Raw genomic sequence first — 25,168 nt, forward strand, 5'->3', positions numbered from 1 at the left:
TTAAGGATAACATAGTTTCTCCTGCTGTGATAGGTTAGTATAGCCATGTGGTAATACAACATTGGGTAAGTACTGCTTTATGGCAGTGAACAGTTACAGTATATGAGGTCCTCTACAGGATCTACAAGATTACTTTTAAGAAGATCAGGACACAGTACTCTATCAGCCATCTTTTAATCCCAGTCTTCTCATAGATATACTAGGTATCTGTTTTAGGGATCAAGGCATTAGGTCAGTCATATGACTCTGCTCCATCTGATGTCACATCCTAAATAAGACTCTCCTTCCTAGTTCATGCCACTTGCTATTTATATTGGTTTCTTTGGGGTGTTTGTAGTTAGTTTACAGCACTGAAGTCCTGGGTCTGACTCCAACCCAGGGTATTATCCGCATGGGTTTTGTATGTTCTTGTATGGGCTTCTTCCAAGTATGTCAGTTTCTTACCAAAACATACTGGCAAATAACAACAAAGATGTAAAATCTTGCGCTGCGGAGGTGGTGTCAATTGTTGGCTGGTGGTAGTGATTGAAGGGCCACCGGCCCAAATACATGCCTGTTTTTATAATGATCTAGTAAGTGGATTTTTATTGTGCATTTTTGGTTTAATAAAACGTTGTTACACTACGGAGCGCTCCTGCTCTTCTATTAATACTGGCAAATTAACTGTGTTATATTTTATCGTGTCCTTTAGCCCAACTGTGGAACCACAATATGTTTTATATGTTTCACCACAATATCAGCCATACAGAGCCACCTGATGATCCGTTTGTGAAAAGGAAAAGAGTTCTCATGTAAAAGGGGGTATCAGCTACTGATTGGGATGAAGTTCAATTCTTGGTTATGGTTTCTCTTTAAGCAATGCCACCTGCCCCTACCCTATGGATACGAGTTAATTGGGCAATTTACATTATTTTGCAATCAACATAGCACATAGTTCATGAACACTGAGACAAGGTCCACTAGGGGACTATTAAGCCCTAAACAGTACCAAATACATATAAACCTTTATTATTAAAAGCTCTAGCGGTATGGGTGTGTATATAGGCAAGTAAAGGTAACTTGGGGTGGTCTTTACTTATCCCCTACCACTTTAAAAAGAGCTATCCCCCGGGGTGGGGTGTAACTATCCCACAGGTCCCTAACAACACCACGTCATACTGATAAAAACAAAAAACGTAAAATTGACTCAGTTGGTGGTCGGGTTGTACAATTTTCATACAATTAGTGACCCACCACAAACTACTAATGAGCCAATTACACAGAACGGCTTGTCAGCCGGGGTGGTGTAGAGGATACACTAATACTTAACATGCCCATACATATATACAGTGAAAAGACGATAAAACCCATGACTCAACATGTTTCACCCCAAAGGGGAGTCGTCAGGAGTGTAAATTGGGATGCAAAGAGCCACCTACATACATATATACAATATAATACACATTACCGGTATATCCCACACAGCATATCACCACCACCACCACCCATACAGCCCAGGTCAGAGCTGAAATACAATGTTCAGCTGGGGTTTAAAAATGGTAAGACCCACGCCCTACCTCCCAACTGGGTGTGTCTCCCTAGCGCCCTCCTTGTATGGTGTATCCATAATCCTTCTGCATGCTTCTAAAAACAGAGAATAGTATCCATAGGACCGTTGCCCTGTCTGCTGTATACAACTACGCATTGCAACAAGGCCGACCTCATGAAGTGGTTTCCATCATGTCACTTCCGCCAAGGGCTGCGCATGTGTAAAGGGGTACGCTTATATTGTGCACATGCATACTAAGGAGCGTGCACGGCGTGCAAACATCTAAAAGTACACCTCACTGATCCGCATGTGTACAGACTAAAATAATTAATCGTATCCCATTGTCATGGGAACGCAATAGGCGTGTATAGCTATTTCGCTTTACATTTATGCATCAACATGTATACCGGTATAACATCTGTGGTCCCATATAAGTGTCCCTACATATTGGGGAACTTTTAATAATAAAGTTTTTTATGTATTTGGTACTGTTTAGGGCTTAAAGTGAACCTTAAGTCAAATGGAAAAAATGAGATTTACTCACCTGGGGCTTCCCTCAGCCCCCAGCAGCCGATCGGTGCCCTCGCAGCTCCGCTCCGATGTCCCAGGACCCGCCGGCGAGCACTTCCGGTTTGGCCGTCACCGGCCGACAGGCATGGGAACGCGAGTGATTGTTCGCGTTCCCAGCCTGTATATCGCCCCCTATGCTGCTATTGCGACCTCCTGGCTGCAATAGCAGCATAGGGGGCGATATACAGGCTGGGAACGCGAACAATCACTCGCGTTCCCATGCCTGTCGGCCGGTGACGGCCAAACCGGAAGTGCTCGCCGGCGGGTCCTGGGACATCGGAGCGGAGCTGCGAGGGCACCGATCGGCTGCTGGGGGCTGAGGGAAGCCCCAGGTGAGTAAATCTCATTTTTTCCATTTGACTTAAGGATCACTTTAATACAAACAAAATTGTCTCCATGTACAAACTACATATTACTGGTGTTTTTTGTTACTTATTTTTGTTGCTATGTGTTACAGTGTTGTATAAGTATAAGTAGTTTAAAACAAATTGAAAGCATGTTGAAATCCTCCTAAAAACATGGTTTATACTAAATGTCCAAATCCAAAATTGTGCAAAAGTAAATATTTTATCCAAGTTTTCCTATGTATAGCACAGGACTCAACTCCCCCCTCCAAGCACTATACATGACAATAATAGGGGGCACCACAACTTCCCAAGCACAGCGGCTGTATGAGAGGTGCAAGTCGGGGATGGGGAACAGTGTGTAAATAAATATTGCTATTCAAAGTATCTATAGAAACGATCATTACCAGTACAGGGGGTACATGTTATCTCGGCACCGGGCAGGTGGGCGCAGGACAAGCCGAATGACGGCTCTCCCTGCTACTGCTAAACTCCAATTCCCATTCTGAATTGTAGCAACTCAGAGGGAGATGTAATTTGGAGTCTGGCAATTGCTGGACCCCCAAATGATTATTACACGGGGCGCACAGTATAGCATTGCTGCTATGACAGCGCCTAGCTTCACCACTCGACACTGAGAGACAGGCGCCCAAATGAACTGATTTGAGCACAGGGCCAATAAAGAGCTATTACTGCAGTTGAAAGAGGCCCCCTAGTGCACCCCTCTGATCCAAGAGCCCTGGTGCGGTCGCCACAGCTGCATTCCCTATTGCTACGCCACTAGGTACCTATACCAGTGCAAACATGCAGGAAGGTGTTAGTGCCACAGCTATTCCACAAATCAGGTTTTTAAACCCGTTTGGATCTGAATAAATGCAGGTTTATAATGTAAGACACAGTGGGCAGGAATATCCTGTCCCACTACTGTCTTATACAGTACTAGATCAACTCTGCCTGCTAACACACCACCAAAATGTCATATTATAGAAAATACATCATACTGGTATCACGTGTATATGCAAAATTATCAAAAATTCTTTATTATTGGAAATCTTGAATAAAAATGTTAAAACCAAGAGCGAGTAGCGAAGCTACTGTATGCACATAGCTGGCCAGCTGTTAATGCTATACGCACCATTCATACAATCCACTCACGTGATACCAGTATGATGTATTTTCTATAGTTAGTGCCCCAGCTGCACACCATTTGTTTGTCCATTTGGAATCTGCTCACTGTAAAGAAAAATTGGTCATAGCAATGAGTACAAGCAGCACCTTGTGGTCAAGTAGGAGTTGTACAGCTGGTGATAGCTTCAGGTGTACCCTGTTCTGTCACAGAACTATTTGCAATGTGATTTACTCAGCAAACTACTACAAAGCACTTAAAGGACACCTGAGGTATAAATAAACAAATTAAATAAACAATTGTATCTATCCTCCTTCTCCTAAAAGTGACGTTTTAAGATATTCCACAGTTTTATTTTATATTTAAATCTACTTTTTAAGTTTTTACTGTTTTATTGTTTTTGCTCAATAACACATTCATTGAAGTATGCCAGAGCTAAAACCTACGAACTATTGACCCTTTTTATCTCTTTCCTGCTCTCAGAAGCCTTTTTCTGCTAGGATACTGTTTAAAAGTTGCAATTTCTTATCAGTGAGGGTCACACTGTAGTCTGACCTAGTCCTCACTCAGACAGGAACTGCCACTTACATACCTGATATTTAACTCTTTCAGGCAGAGAAAGAAAACAAGGAACACAGCACAGTTATTTGTGTGCTAGGCACTGTACATACACATGTCTATCTCATCATGTCACCTCGGGTATCCTTTAATCCAGATTTATAACAATAAAATAAAAATCTGCGAAGCATTAACAAAGAACTGACATGCAGTTACTTTAAGACATCTAAAATATTTCTCCATTGAATTAATGTGATCACTGTTTTTTGCCTCAAATAGGAATATCCGAACCATCTTTTATAGCAAAAAGTGAAGATCGATTATTCAAATATTTATTTCAACAACAAGATTACCAGAAGTGGGTTCGTCCAGTTGAACAGTTGAATGATACAGTGAAAGTGAAATTTGGCCTTGCCATCACTCAGCTTGTGGATGTGGTATGTATAATGCATTTTATTATTATGAAAGCATTGGGGATGGGAGTGCATGTTTAATTAATGCTCACATTTACATTCATACATCCCATTGAAGCTTAATCTATTTAAAAAGAAGCCTGAGGAACTGACTGATAAATATTTATCAGAACAATATTTTTCCTTCACACTCTTGTGAACAGTTAATCATGTGTTACTGTGCTCTCTGGGAAACAGTATAGAACAGCCTTTCTCAACCTTTTCACCCTGGAGGAACCCTGCAAACAATTTTTTAATCTCGAGGAACCCCTGCATTTATTTTTACGGAGGCATGGTCAAAAGTAGGGGAGGCTATTAATTTCCCTTACTCCTATTACACTGCCACTCATTATACTGTACTCATTATTATTCTGACCCCCAATTTAGTGCTTCTTTTTACTGTAGTCCCTATTATAATGTGCTCTATTATACTTCCTCCACGATGAGGGAAAATGCCAAGGAACCCCTGCAGAGTCCTCAAGGAACCCTGGGGTTCCAGGGAACCCTGGTTGAGAAAGCCTGGTATAGAAGTTATATACACTTTGCTTGTAGGGATGGTTGGAATGCCAATTTCCGATTCCGCGGTAAATCCGCATTCCGTCATGTACCAATTACCGATTCCGCTTTCCGCTACCAATTTCCGAATTCCAATGCGGAATTTCCGCCGGAAATCGCGGAAATTCCGCCCGACTTTAACATCGATTTTCTCAAAAACTATAAGGTCTTTTTGGAAACTTTTTTTGCATCTTGTTTAGAAGATTCTGTTTAATAAACCCTGTAAATTTGGTGATTCTAGGACTTACGGGGGCTTTGCTATTAACTGCTCTAGTCGGCGGATTTTTATTGTAATGTAAAATGCAGAAAATAGGCAGATGCAGGTTTTCTGCATTTTACATTACAGTAAAAATCTGCCGAATTTAGTGGTTAATAGCAAATCCCCCGTAAGTCCTAGAAACACCAAATTTACAGGGTTTATTAAACTGAATCTTGTGAACAAGATGCAAATAAAAGTTTTCAAAAAGACCTTATAGTTTTTGAGAAAATCGATGTTAAAGTCGGGTGGAATTTCCGCGATTTCCGGCGGAAATTTCCGCGATTTCCGGCGGAAATTTCCGCGATTTCCGGCGGAAATCCGCCTACGGCACTTGCATTACCGATTTCCGCATTCCGATGCGGAAATGCAATTTCCGATCGGAATTTCGGAAATTGCATTTCCGTGGAATCCGAATGAGCATCCCTATTTTCTTGCAGAAATACTACTAGTATTGCCTGTCATGCTGCTGATCTCTTTGGTTGGAGGAGTGTCTGAATCACACACCTGAAACAAGCTTGTAGCTAATTTAGTTAGACTTCTTTTTTTTTCTGCAAACCCTCAGCAGCGATGATACGCCATATCCCAACCATAGCATTGGCTTCATCAGCCCCATGGGCATCCGCACATACGGCAAAACCGGGCATCTGCCCGAGCCTGGCCGCCCGCTGCCCCCCCTGGCCGCGTGCCCGTGCAGCCAGAAGGAGGGGAGCAGCGCAGAGAAGAGAGAGAGCTATGGGCACAGTGGGGAAGGGCGGACGTCTCCCTCCTTTTCCCTCACCTTAGGGGGCTCTCTCTCCCTCGCTGTCCCCTCCGGAATGAAGTGTGCAGCGGCTGGGCAGCGGGCGGAACTTACCTCGTCTCGCTCCTGCGCCGGAAGTTCTGGTGCCGCACTCTGGTCTGGATCAGACCAGAGTAGTGGCTAATCCATCCGGCGCGTGCGACGAGAGGAGGTAAGTTCCGCCCTCTGCCCAGCTGCTACACACTTCATTCCGGACTCCAGAGGGGAGAGCGAGAGAGGGAGGGAGAGCCCCCTAAGGTGAGTGCCCATAGCTCTCCCTCTTCTCTGCGCTGCTCCCCTCCTGCTGGGGCACACATGGCCACTTTTTCTGGGGACATATACCCCTGGCCACATATACTGGGACATATCCCCCTGGCTACATATACTGGGACATATACCCCTGCCTACATATACTGGGACATATACCCCTGCCTACATATACTGGGACATATCCCCCTGGCTACATATACTGGGACATATCCCCCTGGCTACATATACTGGGACATATACCCCCTGCCTACATATACTGGGACATATACCCCTGCCTACATATACTGGGACATATACCCCTGCCTACATATACTGGGACATATCCCCCTGGCTACTTTTTCTGGGGACATATACCCCTGCCTACATATACTGGGACATATCCCCCTGGCTACATATACTGGGACATATAACCCCTGCCTACATATACTGGGACATATACCCCCTGCCTACATATACTGGGACATATCCCCCTGGCTACATATACTAGGACATATCCCCCTGGCTACATATACTGGGACATATACCCCTGCCTACATATACTTGGACATATACCCCTGCCTACATATACTGGGACATATCCCCCTGGCTACATATACTGGGACATATACCCCTGGCTACATATACTGGGACATATACCCCCTGCCTACATATACTGGGACATATACCCCCTGCCTACATATACTGGGACATATCCCCCTGGCTACATATACTGGGACATATCCCCCTGGCTACATATACTGGGACATATACCCCTGCCTACATATACTGGGACATATACCCCTGCCTGCATATACTGGGGACATATACCCCTGCCTACATATACTGGGCACATATACCCCTGCCTACATATACTGGGCACATATACCCCTGACTACATATACTGGGCACATATACCCCTGGCTACCTGTTCTGGGGACATCTCTACCCCTGGCTACCAGTTCTGGGGACATCTATACCGCTGGCCACCTATTCTGGGGACACCTATAGACCTGGGGCTACCTATTTTTGGGGAACCACTGCTGTCAGATTGAGTGTATTTTGGGGAACTGCTGCCAGGTGAGAGGTGTCTACATATTAAGGGGGCATTCTGCCTATTTATGTGAAAAGCTGTCTATTTATGTGCCTCATGACTGCTGAATTTGTCTTGTTGCGGGCCTCATGGTTACTGACTTTGTCTTGTTGGGGGCCTCATGATTTGTTGGGGGCCTCAAGATTGCTGAATTTGTCTTGTTGGGGGCCTCATGATTGCTGAATTTGTCTTGTTGGGGGCCTCATGATTGCTGAATTTGTCTTGTTGGGGGCCTCCTGATTGCTGAGTTAGTCATGTTGGGGGCCTCATGATTGCTGAATTTGTCTTGATGGGGGGGGCCTCATGATTGCTGAATTTGTCTTGTTGGGGGTCACATGATTGCTAACTGCGAGACTATGGAAAAAGCTGAATCATCATCGTATGAGACAATAGCATTAAACCTACTTTTTCCGCTTTTTAAAACAGAAAATGAAACTGGGAGGTTCTAAAAAAAATGAATAATTTTTTCAGGAGTACGATGAATGAAATTGTTTATCTTCACAGCAGTGGTGCTCAGCAGAGCTCGAATATTCGAGTAGCTCGAATATTCGAGCTCTTTTTCAGCTATTCGAGCTCGGTATTCGAGCTCCGAATAGCTGGAGCTATTCGAATGGGCTATCCGAGTACACTCGAATAGCCCATTCACTATTCGAGCTATTCGAGCAACCCGGCGCTATTCGAGCTCGGTACCGAGCTCGAATAGCGTCATAGCCCAGATTGATGTCCTTAGAGCCAATCAGAGGGCTCCCAGGCCCTCTGACGGCAGCCAATCACAGAGGGGGACCCTGGCCAGCCCCTACCCTATAAATAGCGGCCGCCATGTTACGTTTCTCCGTGCTTGCCTGAGACTTGTACAGAGAGAGAGTTGCTCCTTTGTGCTTTGGCTTAGCAAGAGCTCTATTGTGGTCATTTACCTAGCGTTTTTGCTCACATACACCTCCTATACACACCTATATTGTTGTTAGTTAGATAGACATTGTATTTTAGTTAGTAGCTTGTGTGTTACATTAGAGACAGGCAGCTGCTGCAAGCTTACAGGTTTAGGCCTCAGGGGGGCCTTGCCTCTGTGGGCAGCTGTCCTCTGTTTATTTCTCTCATCTATACCAGTATTTCTGCTGTCCTTTACTAATAGTATTGTAGTTATACTGTACTAGGAGTAGGACACTCACTGACTGTCACTGTTTATAGGCTACTAGCTAGCTCCTGCGTGTGTGCACTCACTCACTGTCTGTGTGTACACACACTCTATTTCCTTCTGATTACTGATAGATTATTGTTAGTTAGTTGTACTTACTTACTACTTACTCTTACTGTACCCGTAGGGACACTCACTGTCACTGTTCATATAGGCTACTAGCTCCTGCGTGTGCGCACTGCACTCACTGTCTGAGTGTACACACACAACACACACTCTATTTCCTTCTGATCGCTGATTGATTATCGTAATTAGTTAGTTGTACTTACTGTTACTACTTACTCTTACTGTACTAGGAGTCTAGGACACTCAGTCACTGTGTTCATAGGCTACTAGCTCCTGCGTGCGTGCACTCACTGTCTGAGTGTACACACACCCACACTCCATTTCCTTCTGATCGCTGATTGATTATTGTAATTAGTTAGTTCTACTTACTGTTACTACTTACTCTTACTGTACTAGGAGTCTAGGACACTCAGTCACTGTGTTCATAGGCTACTAGCTCCTGCGTGCGTGCACTCACTGTCTGAGTGTACACACACCCACACTCCATTTCCTTCTGATCGCTGATTGATTATTGTAATTAGTTAGTTCTACTTAGTGTTACTACTTACTCTTACTGTACTAGGAGTCTAGGACACTCAGTCACTGTGTTCATAGGCTACTAGCTCCTGCGTGCGTGCACTCACTGTCTGAGTGTACACACACCCACACTCCATTTCCTTCTGATCGCTGATTGATTATCGTAATTAGTTAGTTGTACTTACTGTTACTACTTACTCTTACTGTACTAGGAGTCTAGGACACTCAGTCACTGTCCATAGGCTACTAGCTCCTGCGTGCGTGCACTCACTGTCTGAGTGTACACACACCACCCACACTCTATTTCCTTCTGATCGCTGATTGATTATCGTAATTAGTTAGTTCTACTTACTGTTACTACTTACTCTTACTGTACTAGGAGTCTAGGACACTCAGTCACTGTGTTCATAGGCTACTAGCTCCTGCGTGCGTGCACTCACTGTCTGAGTGTACACACACCCACACTCCATTTCCTTCTGATCGCTGATTGATTATTGTAATTAGTTAGTTCTACTTACTGTTACTACTTACTCTTACTGTACTAGGAGTCTAGGACACTCAGTCACTGTGTTCATAGGCTACTAGCTCCTGCGTGCGTGCACTCACTGTCTGAGTGTACACACACCCACACTCCATTTCCTTCTGATCGCTGATTGATTATCGTAATTAGTTAGTTGTACTTACTGTTACTACTTACTCTTACTGTACTAGGAGTCTAGGACACTCAGTCACTGTCCATAGGCTACTAGCTCCTGCGTGCGTGCACTCACTGTCTGAGTGTACACACACCACCCACACTCTATTTCCTTCTGATCGCTGATTGATTATCGTAATTAGTTAGTTCTACTTACTGTTACTACTTACTCTTACTGTACTAGGAGTCTAGGACACTCAGTCACTGTGTTCATAGGCTACTAGCTCCTGCGTGCGTGCACTCACTGTCTGAGTGTACACACACCCACACTCCATTTCCTTCTGATCGCTGATTGATTATTGTAATTAGTTAGTTCTACTTACTGTTACTACTTACTCTTACTGTACTAGGAGTCTAGGACACTCAGTCACTGTGTTCATAGGCTACTAGCTCCTGCGTGCGTGCACTCACTGTCTGAGTGTACACACACCCACACTCCATTTCCTTCTGATCGCTGATTGATTATCGTAATTAGTTAGTTGTACTTACTGTTACTACTTACTCTTACTGTACTATGAGTCTAGGACACTCAGTCACTGTCCATAGGCTACTAGCTCCTGCGTGCGTGCACTCACTGTCTGAGTGTACACACACAACACACACTCTATTTCCTTCTGATCGCTGATTGATTATCGTAATTAGTTAGTTCTACTTACTTACTGTTACTACTTACTCTTACTGTACTAGGAGTCTAGGACACTCAGTCACTGTGTTCATAGGCTACTAGCTCCTGCGTGCGTGCACTCACTGTCTGAGTGTACACACACAACACACACTCTATTTCCTTCTGATCGCTGATTGATTATTGTAATTAGTTAGTTCTACTTACTGTTACTAATTACTCTTGCTGTACTAGGAGTCTAGGACACTCAGTCACTGTTCATAGGCTACTAGCTCCTGCGTGCGTGCACTCACTGTCTGAGTATACACACACAACACACACTCTATTTCCTTCTGATCGCTGATTGATTATCGTAATTAGTTAGTTGTACTTACTGTTACTACTTACTCTTACTGTACTAGGAGTCTAGGACACTCAGTCACTGTGTTCATAGGCTACTAGCTCCTGCGTGCGTGCACTCACTGTCTGAGTGTACACACACCCACACTCCATTTCCTTCTGATCGCTGATTGATTATTGTAATTAGTTAGTTCTACTTACTGTTACTACTTACTCTTACTGTACTAGGAGTCTAGGACACTCAGTCACTGTGTTCATAGGCTACTAGCTCCTGCGTGCGTGCACTCACTGTCTGAGTGTACACACACCCACACTCCATTTCCTTCTGATCGCTGATTGATTATTGTAATTAGTTAGTTCTACTTAGTGTTACTACTTACTCTTACTGTACTAGGAGTCTAGGACACTCAGTCACTGTGTTCATAGGCTACTAGCTCCTGCGTGCGTGCACTCACTGTCTGAGTGTACACACACCCACACTCCATTTCCTTCTGATCGCTGATTGATTATCGTAATTAGTTAGTTGTACTTACTGTTACTACTTACTCTTACTGTACTAGGAGTCTAGGACACTCAGTCACTGTCCATAGGCTACTAGCTCCTGCGTGCGTGCACTCACTGTCTGAGTGTACACACACCACCCACACTCTATTTCCTTCTGATCGCTGATTGATTATCGTAATTAGTTAGTTCTACTTACTGTTACTACTTACTCTTACTGTACTAGGAGTCTAGGACACTCAGTCACTGTGTTCATAGGCTACTAGCTCCTGCGTGCGTGCACTCACTGTCTGAGTGTACACACACCCACACTCCATTTCCTTCTGATCGCTGATTGATTATTGTAATTAGTTAGTTCTACTTACTGTTACTACTTACTCTTACTGTACTAGGAGTCTAGGACACTCAGTCACTGTGTTCATAGGCTACTAGCTCCTGCGTGCGTGCACTCACTGTCTGAGTGTACACACACCCACACTCCATTTCCTTCTGATCGCTGATTGATTATCGTAATTAGTTAGTTGTACTTACTGTTACTACTTACTCTTACTGTACTAGGAGTCTAGGACACTCAGTCACTGTCCATAGGCTACTAGCTCCTGCGTGCGTGCACTCACTGTCTGAGTGTACACACACCACCCACACTCTATTTCCTTCTGATCGCTGATTGATTATCGTAATTAGTTAGTTCTACTTACTGTTACTACTTACTCTTACTGTACTAGGAGTCTAGGACACTCAGTCACTGTGTTCATAGGCTACTAGCTCCTGCGTGCGTGCACTCACTGTCTGAGTGTACACACACCCACACTCCATTTCCTTCTGATCGCTGATTGATTATTGTAATTAGTTAGTTCTACTTACTGTTACTACTTACTCTTACTGTACTAGGAGTCTAGGACACTCAGTCACTGTGTTCATAGGCTACTAGCTCCTGCGTGCGTGCACTCACTGTCTGAGTGTACACACACCCACACTCCATTTCCTTCTGATCGCTGATTGATTATCGTAATTAGTTAGTTGTACTTACTGTTACTACTTACTCTTACTGTACTATGAGTCTAGGACACTCAGTCACTGTCCATAGGCTACTAGCTCCTGCGTGCGTGCACTCACTGTCTGAGTGTACACACACAACACACACTCTATTTCCTTCTGATCGCTGATTGATTATCGTAATTAGTTCTACTTACTTACTGTTACTACTTACTCTTACTGTACTAGGAGTCTAGGACACTCAGTCACTGTGTTCATAGGCTACTAGCTCCTGCGTGCGTGCACTCACTGTCTGAGTGTACACACACAACACACACTCTATTTCCTTCTGATCGCTGATTGATTATTGTAATTAGTTAGTTCTACTTACTGTTACTAATTACTCTTGCTGTACTAGGAGTCTAGGACACTCAGTCACTGTTCATAGGCTACTAGCTCCTGCGTGCGTGCACTCACTGTCTGAGTGTACACACACAACACACACTCTATTTCCTTCTGATCGCTGATTGATTATCGTAATTAGTTAGTTGTACTTACTGTTACTACTTACTCTTACTGTACTAGGAGTCTAGGACACTCAGTCACTGTGTTCATAGGCTACTAGCTCCTGCGTGCGTGCACTCACTGTCTGAGTGTACACACACCCACACTCCATTTCCTTCTGATCGCTGATTGATTATCGTAATTAGTTAGTTGTACTTACTGTTACTACTTACTCTTACTGTACTAGGAGTCTAGGACACTCAGTCACTGTCCATAGGCTACTAGCTCCTGCGTGCGTGCACTCACTGTCTGAGTGTACACACACAACACACACTCTATTTCCTTCTGATCGCTGATTGATTATCGTAATTAGTTAGTTCTACTTACTTACTGTTACTACTTACTCTTACTGTACTAGGAGTCTAGGACACTCAGTCACTGTGTTCATAGGCTACTAGCTCCTGCGTGCGTGCACTCACTGTCTGAGTGTACACACACAACACACACTCTATTTCCTTCTGATCGCTGATTGATTATTGTAATTAGTTAGTTCTACTTACTGTTACTAATTACTCTTGCTGTACTAGGAGTCTAGGACACTCAGTCACTGTTCATAGGCTACTAGCTCCTGCGTGCGTGCACTCACTGTCTGAGTGTACACACACAACACACACTCTATTTCCTTCTGATCGCTGATTGATTATTGTAATTAGTTAGTTCTACTTACTGTTACTACTTACTCTTACTGTACTAGGAGTCTAGGACACTCAGTCACTGTGTTCATAGGCTACTAGCTCCTGCGTGCGTGCACTCACTGTCTGAGTGTACACACACCCACACTCCATTTCCTTCTGATCGCTGATTGATTATTGTAATTAGTTAGTTCTACTTACTGTTACTACTTACTCTTACTGTACTAGGAGTCTAGGACACTCAGTCACTGTGTTCATAGGCTACTAGCTCCTGCGTGCGTGCACTCACTGTCTGAGTGTACACACACTAAATTTACTTGTGATTACTACTGATTATTGTAACTGCTAGTTGTACTTCCTGACTGTTACTACTTACTTACTGTACTAGGGGACACTCACTCAGTCACCTCACCAACCAACCAACTCACCTCATTAAAGTACCCCACTTTTCACCCGCCCTTTTAAAAAACTTTTGTCTATACGCCCAAAACATTGAAGATGTCTGGAAGTGGCAGCCAGCGCGGTTTGGGCAAGGGCAGCAAGGGAATCAGGAGGAGAGGGAGCAGCATTGTGGCAAGCCGCGGCCGCGGGCGCGCCACCATGCACAGTTCCGCAGCAGCAGCAGCGTCAGTGGCTAACATTCCTCCCATAGCCACTGGCCGTGGACGCCTTGGGCGCCGCCCAGCAGGAGCATCTGCAACTCACGCTGCAGAGACACAGCAGCAGCAGCGTGTAGCACCTGCTCCCATTTTCCTCCAGCCGGGTCGGAAACGTCCCATTGAGGAAAAGGATGCAGACACTGTGGTGCAACTCATGACGGAGGATGAGCAGCCCGCCATCAGCTCTGCATCCGAGGCCTCCACCCTCACCACCACCACCACCACCACCACCACCCCTGTTCGCAGCAGCCGCCCAGCAGGGCCTGGGGAGGAGGCCAGTTCACCGTCAGTTGGCGACCTGTCATTCAGCAGTCTTTTGACCCCAGGCATCATGAGTCAATTGTCTGCTGTTGTTGGCGATTTTGAGGAGGAGATGCTGATGGGCACTTTGGGGGATGAGGGATTGGACAGCAAGACTGTGGCGACAGTCAAGCAGCCCATCCATGCATCAGGAGAGGAGTTTGGGGGGTCCTCATCCCAGCAGGACATGTTTCAGGAGGGGGAGGATGATGATGACCCGGTGACAGACAGAGACTGGGTGCCACCACCTCCAGGGGATGTCGTCCTCAGCAGCTCTGAGGAGGAGGAGGAGGATGCTCTTGTGGGCCTTGCAAGGAGGCGCATCATTGCAAGCATTGGCAGCAGCAGTAGGCAGGTCCCACAGCCTGCTGGTGTCTCAGGCTCAGCAGCAGCAGCAGCAGCATCTGCCAGTACCACCACCAGCCGCACCCAAGCCCCCCAAGCCCCCCCCCCCAACCACCACAGGGAGACAGGCAGCAGCGCTTCCATGCCGTAGGGGGATGTTTAAGTCACCAATCTGGCGATATTTCACCATGCCCACTGTGTACAGCAAGTACGCCACTTGCAACCACTGTCAGCGGAAGTTGAGCAGAGGTGCAGACCCCTTAAAGTTCTGCACCAGCTCGCTCATCAACCACCTTGCGGCTAAACATTTCCACCAGCATGAGGAGTTCCAGAGGCTGAAGGCATCTGGTGCTGGCAGTGGCACCACACCCATCACTGCACAGCCTTCAGCAGCAGCAGCAGCAACAGAAGCCACCCGCCCTCCTGCTCCTCCAGCAGCACCAGCAGGAGTGCGGAAACGCACTGCTCCTCCCCCCTCTGCAACTCCTGCCGCCGACACTGAGGCCTGTTCTGGCAGCCAGTCCTCAGTGGCCTCCTCTGCTGTGTCTGCTGATTCCCGTGTCAGCAAAAGGCCACGCCAGAGCCTTTTGAGCGAGTCCTTCCAGGGGGTGGTTAGGGCTCTGCCTCCCAGCAGCCGTCGCGTGCGGCAGCTGAACGGCTTGCTGGCACGGGCCATGTGCTCCCAACTCCTGCCGTACACGCTCGTGCAGGAGGGGAGCGACATTCGTGCGCTGCTTGCTTGCGCAGCCCCAGACTGGCAGCTCCCCAGCAGACACTTCTTTGCCCGCAAGGCCATTCCTGCACTGCACCGCTTTGTGATGGCCAATGTGGAGCGAGGGCTGGAGCACGCGGTTGGTGAAAGGGTCCACGTCACCATGGACTCCTGGAGCAGCCGCTTCGGGACAGGCCGCTACCTGTCCTTCACTGTCCACTGGGTCAGCTTGGTGGAAGGGGGTGAGGATGGGAGAGCAGCAGCGGGCACAGCAGCAGCAGCAACACAGTGGGTGGTGCCACCCCGCAGGGTCAGGGGAACTGCAGCAGGTTCCTCCGATCCTCTGCCATCCTCCGGCACACCTGGCCAAACCCTCCGCCTCAGCAGCAGCGTGAAGGCACGCCACTGCCAAGCGCTGCTGCACTTGGTCAGCCTTGGGAAGACCAAGCTGACGGCAACCCATGTGTTGGCCAAACTCCAGGAGCAGGAGAGGATTTGGCTGACCCCCAGAGGCCTCAGAGTCGGAGAGGTGGTGGCCGACAATGGGGCCAATCTGGTTGCCGCAATAGACAGGGGAAACCTGACCCACATCCCCTGTCTTGCCCACGTGCTGAACCTGGTGGTGCAGAAGTTCCTGCGCACCTACCAGGGGATGGGCGAACTGCTGGAAACGGCAAGGAATGTTGTGCGTCACTTCCGGCGCTCGGCTGCAGCCTGTGCGAGCCTGGAAGACGTGCAAAAGGAGCTGGATCTGCCACGCCATCGGCTGATCCTTGACGTTCCGACTCGCTGGAACTCCACCCTGGCGATGTTGGAGCGTCTGGTTGAACAGAAGCACGCTGTCAACCAGTACCTTGCCCTGGCCACTGTTTCCGCCGCTCAGAGAAGGGACAAGACCAGCAACATCCCGTCCATCGTCCCCGATGATGACTGGAGGCACATGCAGCAGGTGTGCTTTGTGCTGGGTCCCTTCCTGCAGGCCACAAACATGGTGAGCAGGGACCATGCTATGGTCTGCGAGTGGGTGCCCCTGGTTTCTCTGCTGAACAGGGCCCTCGATGCTTTGCTGGAACAGGGAGCGGCAGCCTTGGACCAGCAGGAGCGGCAACCAGCTGCGCAGTCCACCTCTGAGGGGGAGGAGGAGGAGGACTTGGTGGAGGTCCCTGACCTGGCTGCTGATGAGGGGGATCAGCACAGCGCAGCTGAGTTGGTGCGGGGGTGGAGAGAGGATGAGGCGGCAGAGGAGGAGGATGAGGACAGCACTGACGTCGATGTGCCAGCAGACGTGGCCCGCCTCTTCCCAATGGCAGCGCACATGCTGACGTGCCTGCGCAGGGACCCCAGGGTGATCCAGATGAAGCAGAGGGAGGACATCTGGATCAGCATGATGTTGGACCCACGCCTCAAGGGGAAGTTGAGCCAGTTCCTGCCGCCTGCAGGAGGAGACCCAGCGCAACAAATAAGGAGCTTGCAGCAGGCCCTTGTTGAGCGCTTGGAGGAAGCCTTCCCCCAGCCTTCCACCCCCACTGTCCAGCAGCCAGCACAGAGGCAGCAGCAGGTGCCTGCATCCAGCAGCAGCAAGCGCCCCACAGACCTGCTGTCTCTCAGCCACGAGCTCTACAGGACTGTAGAGGCTCCGGCAGCAGTGACTAGAGAGGAGATGCATGCAGCAGCATCCTCCTCCGGTCACAGCCAGCACCTGACCCGCATGGTGGCTGACTACATGGGGTCGTACAGCGGGCTTGACAGCGATGCCCCTGTTGATCCCATGGAGTATTGGGTCAAGCGCATGGAGATCTGGAGCGAGCTGGCGCAGTACGCCCTGGAAGTGCTGTCCTGCCCCCCTTCCAGCGTGCTGTCCGAGCGCTGCTTCAGTGCAGCTGGTGGCGTGGTCACCGAGAAACGCTCACGTCTGTCTCACAAGTCTGTGGACAGACTGACGTTTCTCAAGATGAACCAGGCGTGGGTGGAAGGCGAGTTCCTGGCCCCTGTTGTCGGCGAGAGGGGGACATGAACTGGCTGCCGGAACCATCGTTAATGTGCCTTACCACCCTTTACCACCTCCTGGCTCCTGCTCACTAAGCCAGCCTGGTTCACTTTGACTATTACGTCGCCTGCAGCCACACATTTTACACCTACAGTGGGCTGCTGTGTACTGCCCTTCTGCTGTCTGTCTGTGTTTCCCACTGCCAGGGTACACAGAATTACCTTCTTCTGCTGCCACTCTGCCACCAGCTATTACGTCAAACAATAGCTATATTGGTTGCAAAACCAAAACCAAACAAACCATTAAAAAAAAAAAAGGTTTAATTTTTCTGAGGTGCCCGGGTTGAAAACTGTGTTGTCCCAGTTGTGTATTGGACACAATGTGGGCTGCACGACCGCTGTCTGGGACCTCCTGTTGTGTTTATTTACAGCCCTGGTATCACCGCTAGGTACCAGGGCTATTATGTCACGCTGCCTACCTGCTGCCACACTCACACTGCTCCTCCATACCTCCTCCTGATGCTGCTGTCTGTCTGTGTTTCCCACTGCCAGGGTACACAGAATTACCTTCTTCTGCTGCCACTCTGCCACCAGCTATTACGTCAAACAATAGCTATATTGGTTGTAAAACCAAAAACCAAAAAACCATTAAAAAAAAAAAAGGTTTAATTTTTCTGAGGTGCCCGGGTTGAAAACTGTGTTGTCCCAGTTGTGTATTGGACACAATGTGGGCTGCACGACCGCTGTCTGGGACCTCCTGTTGTGTTTATTTACAGCTCTGGTATCACCGCTAGGTACCAGGGCTATTATGTCACGCTGCCTACCTGCTGCCACACTCACACTGCTCCTCCATACCTCCTCCTGCTGCTGCTGCTGCTGTCTGTCTGTGTTTCCCACTGCCAGGGTACACAGAATTACCTTCTTCTGCTGCCACTCTGCCACCAGCTATTACGTCAAACAATAGCTATATTGGTTGTAAAACCAAAAACCAAAAAACCATTAAAAAAAAAAAAGGTTTAATTTTTCTGAGGTGCCCGGGTTGAAAACTGTGTTGTCCCAGTTGTGTATTGGACACAATGTGGGCTGCACGACCGCTGTCTGGGACCTCCTGTTGTGTTTATTTACAGCCCTGGTATCACCGCTAGGTACCAGGGCTATTATGTCACGCTGCCTACCTGCTGCCACACTCACACTGCTCCTCCATACCTCCTCCTGCTGCTGCTGCTGCTGTCTGTCTGTGTTTCCCACTGCCAGGGTACACAGAATTACCTTCTTCTGCTGCCACTCTGCCACCAGCTATTACGTCAAACAATAGCTATATTGGTTGCAAAACCAAAACCAAACAAACCATTAAAAAAAAAAAAGGTTTAATTTTTCTGAGGTGCCCGGGTTGAAAACTGTGTTGTCCCAGTTGTGTATTGGACACAATGTGGGCTGCACGACCGCTGTCTGGGACCTCCTGTTGTGTTTATTTACAGCCCTGGTATCACCGCTAGGTACCAGGGCTATTATGTCACGCTGCCTACCTGCTGCCACACTCACACTGCTCCTCCATACCTCCTCCTGCTGCTGCTGCTGCTGTCTGTCTGTGTTTCCCACTGCCAGGGTACACAGAATTACCTTCTTCTGCTGCCACTCTGCCACCAGCTATTACGTCAAACAATAGCTATATTGGTTGTAAAACCAAAAACCAAAAAACCATTAAAAAAAAAAAAGGTTTAATTTTTCTGAGGTGCCCGGGTTGAAAACTGTGTTGTCCCAGTTGTGTATTGGACACAATGTGGGCTGCACGACCGCTGTCTGGGACCTCCTGTTGTGTTTATTTACAGCCCTGGTATCACCGCTAGGTACCAGGGCTATTATGTCACGCTGCCTACCTGCTGCCACACTCACACTGCTCCTCCATACCTCCTCCTGCTGCTGCTGCTGCTGTCTGTCTGTGTTTCCCACTGCCAGGGTACACAGAATTACCTTCTTCTGCTGCCACTCTGCCACCAGCTATTACGTCAAACAATAGCTATATTGGTTGCAAAACCAAAACCAAACAAACCATTAAAAAAAAAAAAGGTTTAATTTTTCTGAGGTGCCCGGGTTGAAAACTGTGTTGTCCCAGTTGTGTATTGGACACAATGTGGGCTGCACGACCGCTGTCTGGGACCTCCTGTTGTGTTTATTTACAGCCCTGGTATCACCGCTAGGTACCAGGGCTATTATGTCACGCTGCCTACCTGCTGCCACACTCACACTGCTCCTCCATACCTCCTCCTGCTGCTGCTGCTGCTGCTGTCTGTGTTTCCCACTGCCAGGGTACACAGATGATTTACCTTCTGCTGCCACTCTGCCACCAGCTATTACGTCAAACAATAGCTGCTCGCCTACTCCTCCATTCCTCCTCCTGCTGCTGCTGTCTGTCTGTGTTTCCCACTGCCAGGGTACACAGAATTACCTTCTTCTGCTGCCACTCTGCCACCAGCTATTACGTCAAACAATAGCTATATTGGTTGCAAAACCAAAACCAAACAAACCATTAAAAAAAAAAAAAAAAAAGGTTTAATTTTTCTGAGGTGCCCGGGTTGAAAACTGTGTTGTCCCAGTTGTGTATTGGACACAATGTGGGCTGCACGACCGCTGTCTGGGACCTCCTGTTGTGTTTATTTACAGCCCTGGTATCACCGCTAGGTACCAGGGCTATTATGTCACGCTGCCTACCTGCTGCCACACTCACACTACTCCTCCATACCTCCTCCTGCTGCTGCTGCTGCTGTCTGTCTGTGTTTCCCACTGCCAGGGTACACTACACAGATGATTTACCTTCTGCTGCCACTCTGCCACCAGCTATTACGTCAAACAATAGCTGCTCACATTACTCCTCCATTCCTCCTGCTGCTGTTGCTGTCTGTCTGTGTTTCCCACTGCCAGGGTACACAGAATTACCTTCTGCTGCCACTCTGCCACCAGCTATTACGTCAAACAATAGCTATATTGGTTGCAAAACCAAAACCAAACAAACCATTAAAAAAAAAAAAAGGTTTAATTTTTCTGAGGTGCCCGGGTTGAAAACTGTGTTGTCCCAGTTGTGTATTGGACACAATGTGGGCTGCACGACCGCTGTCTGGGACCTCCTGTTGTGTTTATTTACAGCCCTGGTATCACCGCTAGGTACCAGGGCTATTATGTCACGCTGCCTACCTGCTGCCACACTCACACTACTCCTCCATACCTCCTCCTGCTGCTGCTGCTGCTGTCTGTCTGTGTTTCCCACTGCCAGGGTACACTACACAGATGATTTACCTTCTGCTGCCACTCTGCCACCAGCTATTACGTCAAACAATAGCTGCTCACATTACTCCTCCATTCCTCCTGCTGCTGTTGCTGTCTGTCTGTGTTTCCCACTGCCAGGGTACACAGAATTACCTTCTGCTGCCACTCTGCCACCAGCTATTACGTCAAACAATAGCTATATTGGTTGCAAAACCAAAACCAAACAAACCATTAAAAAAAAAAAAAAGGTTTAATTTTTCTGAGGTGCCCGGGTTGAAAACTGTGTTGTCCCAGTTGTGTATTGGACACAATGTGGGCTGCACGACCGCTGTCTGGGACCTCCTGTTGTGTTTATTTACAGCCCTGGTATCACCGCTAGGTACCAGGGCTATTATGTCACGGCGAGCTGCCTGCCTCATTGACTGCCTGCTGCCACACACTCATCCTCCTCCTCCTGCTGCTGAATTTACCTCCTGCTGTCTTTGTGTTTCCACTGCCAGGGAGCACATACAATGGCGCTTCCAACATGCGTGCGCCCACCAGCTATTTGTTACGCTCAAAAATAGCTGCATTTCTTTAAAAAAAAAATTGAAAAGAGAAATACGTGAAGAAGAAGAAGACGATATTGAAAAAGAAGGAGAAGATGAAGATGAAGAAGAAGATGAAGAAGAAGATGAAGAAGAAGATGAAGAAGATGATGAAGAAGAAGATGAAAAAGAAGAAGAAGATGAAGAAGATGAAGAAGATGAAGAAGAAGAAGATGAAGAAGAAGAAGATGAAGAAGATGAAGAAGAAGATGAAGAAGATGAAGAAGATGATGAAGAAGAAGAAGAAGAAGAAGAAGATGAAGAAGAAGAAGAAGATGAAGAAGAAGAAGAAGAAGATGAAGAAGAAGAAGAAGAAGAAGATGAAGAAGAAGAAGAAGATGAAGAAGAAGAAGATGAAGAAGATGAAGATGAAGAAGAAGAAGAAGATGAAGAAGATGAAGATGAAGAAGAAGATGATGAAGAAGAAGAAGAAGATGATGAAGAAGAAGAAGAAGAAGATGATGAAGAAGAAGAAGAAGATGATGAAGAAGAAGAAGAAGAAGAAGAAGAAGAAGAAGAAGACAATATAGAAGAAGAAGAAGAAGATATAGAATTAGAAGATCTAGAAGAAGAAGAAGAAAGATAAAGAAGAAGAAGAACAAGTATATACAGTAACACTACTGAACAAAATTAAGGACACAACTTCTCTTTCCACATTTTTTTTTAAAGGAACATCCCCACATAATCACTTGCTGTTGTTACTTGGAAAAAAAGATGTTTCTTGCATCATTCACCCTCAAAACAAGTGTTGGAAGCTATTTAAGGCCAATTCGAATAGTCAGCTCGAATAGTGAGCTCGAATACCGACTCGAATAGTGAGCTCGAAGTCCGAGGTCGAATCGAATAGTAAAAATTATTCGACTCGAATATTCGACTGACCTCGAATAATTTACTATTCGAATTCGACCTAACTCGAATTTTGAAAAGGGGTATTTGAGCATCAGTACTTCACAGTTTATTTTCAACGTAATTTTCCATAATGTTCATGTATGAGTTAAAACGTTTGTATTTAGTTTAAATTGCTGTTGGCACTTTGTGATAGTAAAGTGACTTTGCAGTTTGGACACTCGACCTTCAAAAGGTTTGCCACCACTGTCCTAATCTAATGTCCCACCATTGCTTAGTTCATGTAAACTTGTCTCCACCCACGACCACACCCACATTCTGGTTCATGACAACTAGTGTTGGGCGAACATCTAGATGTTCGGGTTCGGGCCGAACAGGCCGAACATGGCCGCGATGTTCGGGTGTTCGACCCGAACTCCGAACATAATGGAAGTCAATGGGGACCCGAACTTTTGTGCTTTGTAAAGCCTCCTTATATGCTACATACCCCAAATTTACAGGGTATGTGCACCTTGGGAGTGGGTACAAGAGGAAAAAAAAATTTAGCAAAAAGAGCTTATAGTTTTTGAGAAAATCGATTTTAAAGTTTCAAAGGGAAAACTGTCTTTTAAATGCGGGAAATGTCTGTTTTCTTTGCACAGGTAACATGCTTTTTGTCGGCATGCAGTCATAAATGTAATACATATAAGAGGTTCCAGGAAAAGGGACCGGTAATGCTAACCCAGCAGCAGCACACGTGATGGAACAGGAGGAGGGTGGCGCAGGAGGAGAAGGCCACGCTTTGAGACACAACAACCCAGGCCTTGCATGAGGACAAGAAGCGTGCGGATAGCATGCTTTGTACCACCATGCAGTCATAAATGTAATAAAGATAAGTGGTTCAATAAACAGGGACCACGCGGCAACGCTAACCCAGCAGCAGCACACGTGATGGAACAGGAGGAGGCGCAGGAGGAGAAGGCCACGCTTTGTGAGACACAACAACCCAGGCCTTGCATGAGGACAAAAAGCGTGCGGATAGCATGCTTTGTACCGCCATGTAGTCATAAATGTAATAAAGATAAGAGGTTCAATAAACAGGGACCACGCGGCAACGCTAACCCAGCAGCAGCAGCAGCAGCAGCACACGTGATGGAACAGGAGGAGGCGCAGGAGGAGAAGGCCACGCTTTGTGAGACACAACAACCCAGGCCTTGCATGAGGACAAAAAGCGTGCGGATATAGCAGCAATGCTTTTTGCCGCCATGCAGTCATAAATGTAATACAGATGAGAGGTTCAATAAACAGGGACCGGAAACGCTAAACCATCCCAGATGTTCATCGGTCATGTTACTTGGTTGGGGTCCAGGAGTGTTGCGTAGTCGTTTCCAATCCAGGATTGATTCATTTTAATTTGAGTCAGACGGTCTGCATTTTCTGTGGAGAGGCGGATACGCCGATCTGTGATGATGCCTCCGGCAGCACTGAAACAGCGTTCCGACATAACGCTGGCTGCCGGGCAAGCCAGCACCTCTATTGCGTACATTGCCAGTTCGTGCCAGGTGTCTAGCTTCATGCCCGGTTTCAGGTCCAGCGGTGCCAGCCACAAATCCGTCTGTTCCTTTATTCCCCTCCAAATTTCCTCCCCTGTGTGCTGCTTATCCCCAAGGCAGATCAGCTTCAGCAACGCTTGCTGACGCATGCCAACAGCTGTGCTGCACTGCTTCCACGATCCTACTGCTGCTGGTGCTGGGTTAGCATTTCCGGATGAGGTACAGCTTTGAGATGCGTTGGAGGAGAAGGAGTCAGAGAGGTAGGTGCTGCTGTTGTTATCCAGCTGTTTGCGGCGTGGGCAACACCCGCGCCGTAGCAGGTGAGGAATCGCTGCCAGGCTCCACAAGGTTCACCCAGTGCGCGGTAAGGGAGATGTATCGACCCTGGCCGAACGCACTCGTCCAGGTGTCAGTGGTGAGGTGAACCTTGCAGGCAACGGCATTCTTCAAGCTTCGGGTTATTTAGCTGACCACGTGCTCATGCAACTCAGGCACTGCAGAGCGCGCAAAGTGGTAGCGGCTGGGAACCACGTAACGTGGGATGGCCACTGACATCATGCCCTTGAAGCTGTTTGTCTCCACCACTCGATATGGCAGCATTTCGCAGGCCAGAAGCTTGGCTATGCTGGCTGGCTGTTACTGCCACGGCCCGGGGGTCATTTGCTGGCAATTTCCTCTTGTGCTCAAACATCTCAGAAACAGACAACTCAACCGTAGCGCTGCACACCGAAGGGCTGTTGGTTGTTGTGTTTGATGAACACTGGGAGACCTCAAGAGCACTAGTCCGGAAAGTGACAGTGTCAGCATCGTCTGATGTTTGTGAATGTTGTGAACCACGCAATGGCTGGGCTACTGCTGCTGCTGAGGCGGGTCTGGTGGTGAGTCTGGTGAACCCAAGGGAGGCAGTGTTGCTGGTGGTACCCTGTCCTGCCGCGTTTGCCCACAGAGTGGGATGTTTGGATAGAATGTGGCGGCTCATGCTGGTGGTGGAGAGGTTGTTAATACTTTTCCCCCTGCTCAGGCGGGTCTTGCACACCTTGCAAATCGCCATGGTAACATCCTCAGTGCAGTCTTCAAAGAAAGCCCAGACTTTAACTGGCTGAGGACTCGGACCTCGTGCGTGATGTGCTGGTGCTGCTTAACCCACTGCTGGACGCTTGAGAGGTCATCCAAGTAATTATCTGGTCCTGTTCTTTTGGATCTGTGAGGGTTGTTGTCCTGGACAACATGGGCAGTATTGAGTGGGTTTTCTTGGGTGCTCCCCTGTGGCCTGTACGTGAACCGTCAGGGGAAACACCTCTTCCCTTGCCCCTCCCTCTTTCACCGG

At 47.5% G+C, this 25,168-nt stretch overlaps 1 protein-coding gene across 2 annotated transcripts in view; it reads left to right on the forward strand.

Annotated features, from left to right (window-relative positions):
• Positions 1-25,168, forward strand: part of CHRNA5 (cholinergic receptor nicotinic alpha 5 subunit) — a 66,825-nt gene that overhangs the window by 26,955 nt on the left and 14,702 nt on the right. For both annotated transcript variants that reach the window (XM_068272550.1, XM_068272549.1), the window contains exon 2: positions 4,406-4,563. In XM_068272550.1, coding sequence (XP_068128651.1) covers positions 4,406-4,563 — 158 coding nt within the window. The remainder of the gene's footprint in view (positions 1-4,405; positions 4,564-25,168) is intronic.

Source organism: Hyperolius riggenbachi, chromosome 3, assembly GCF_040937935.1.
Source record: "Hyperolius riggenbachi isolate aHypRig1 chromosome 3, aHypRig1.pri, whole genome shotgun sequence".
NCBI classification, from domain to species: domain Eukaryota; kingdom Metazoa; phylum Chordata; class Amphibia; order Anura; family Hyperoliidae; genus Hyperolius; species Hyperolius riggenbachi.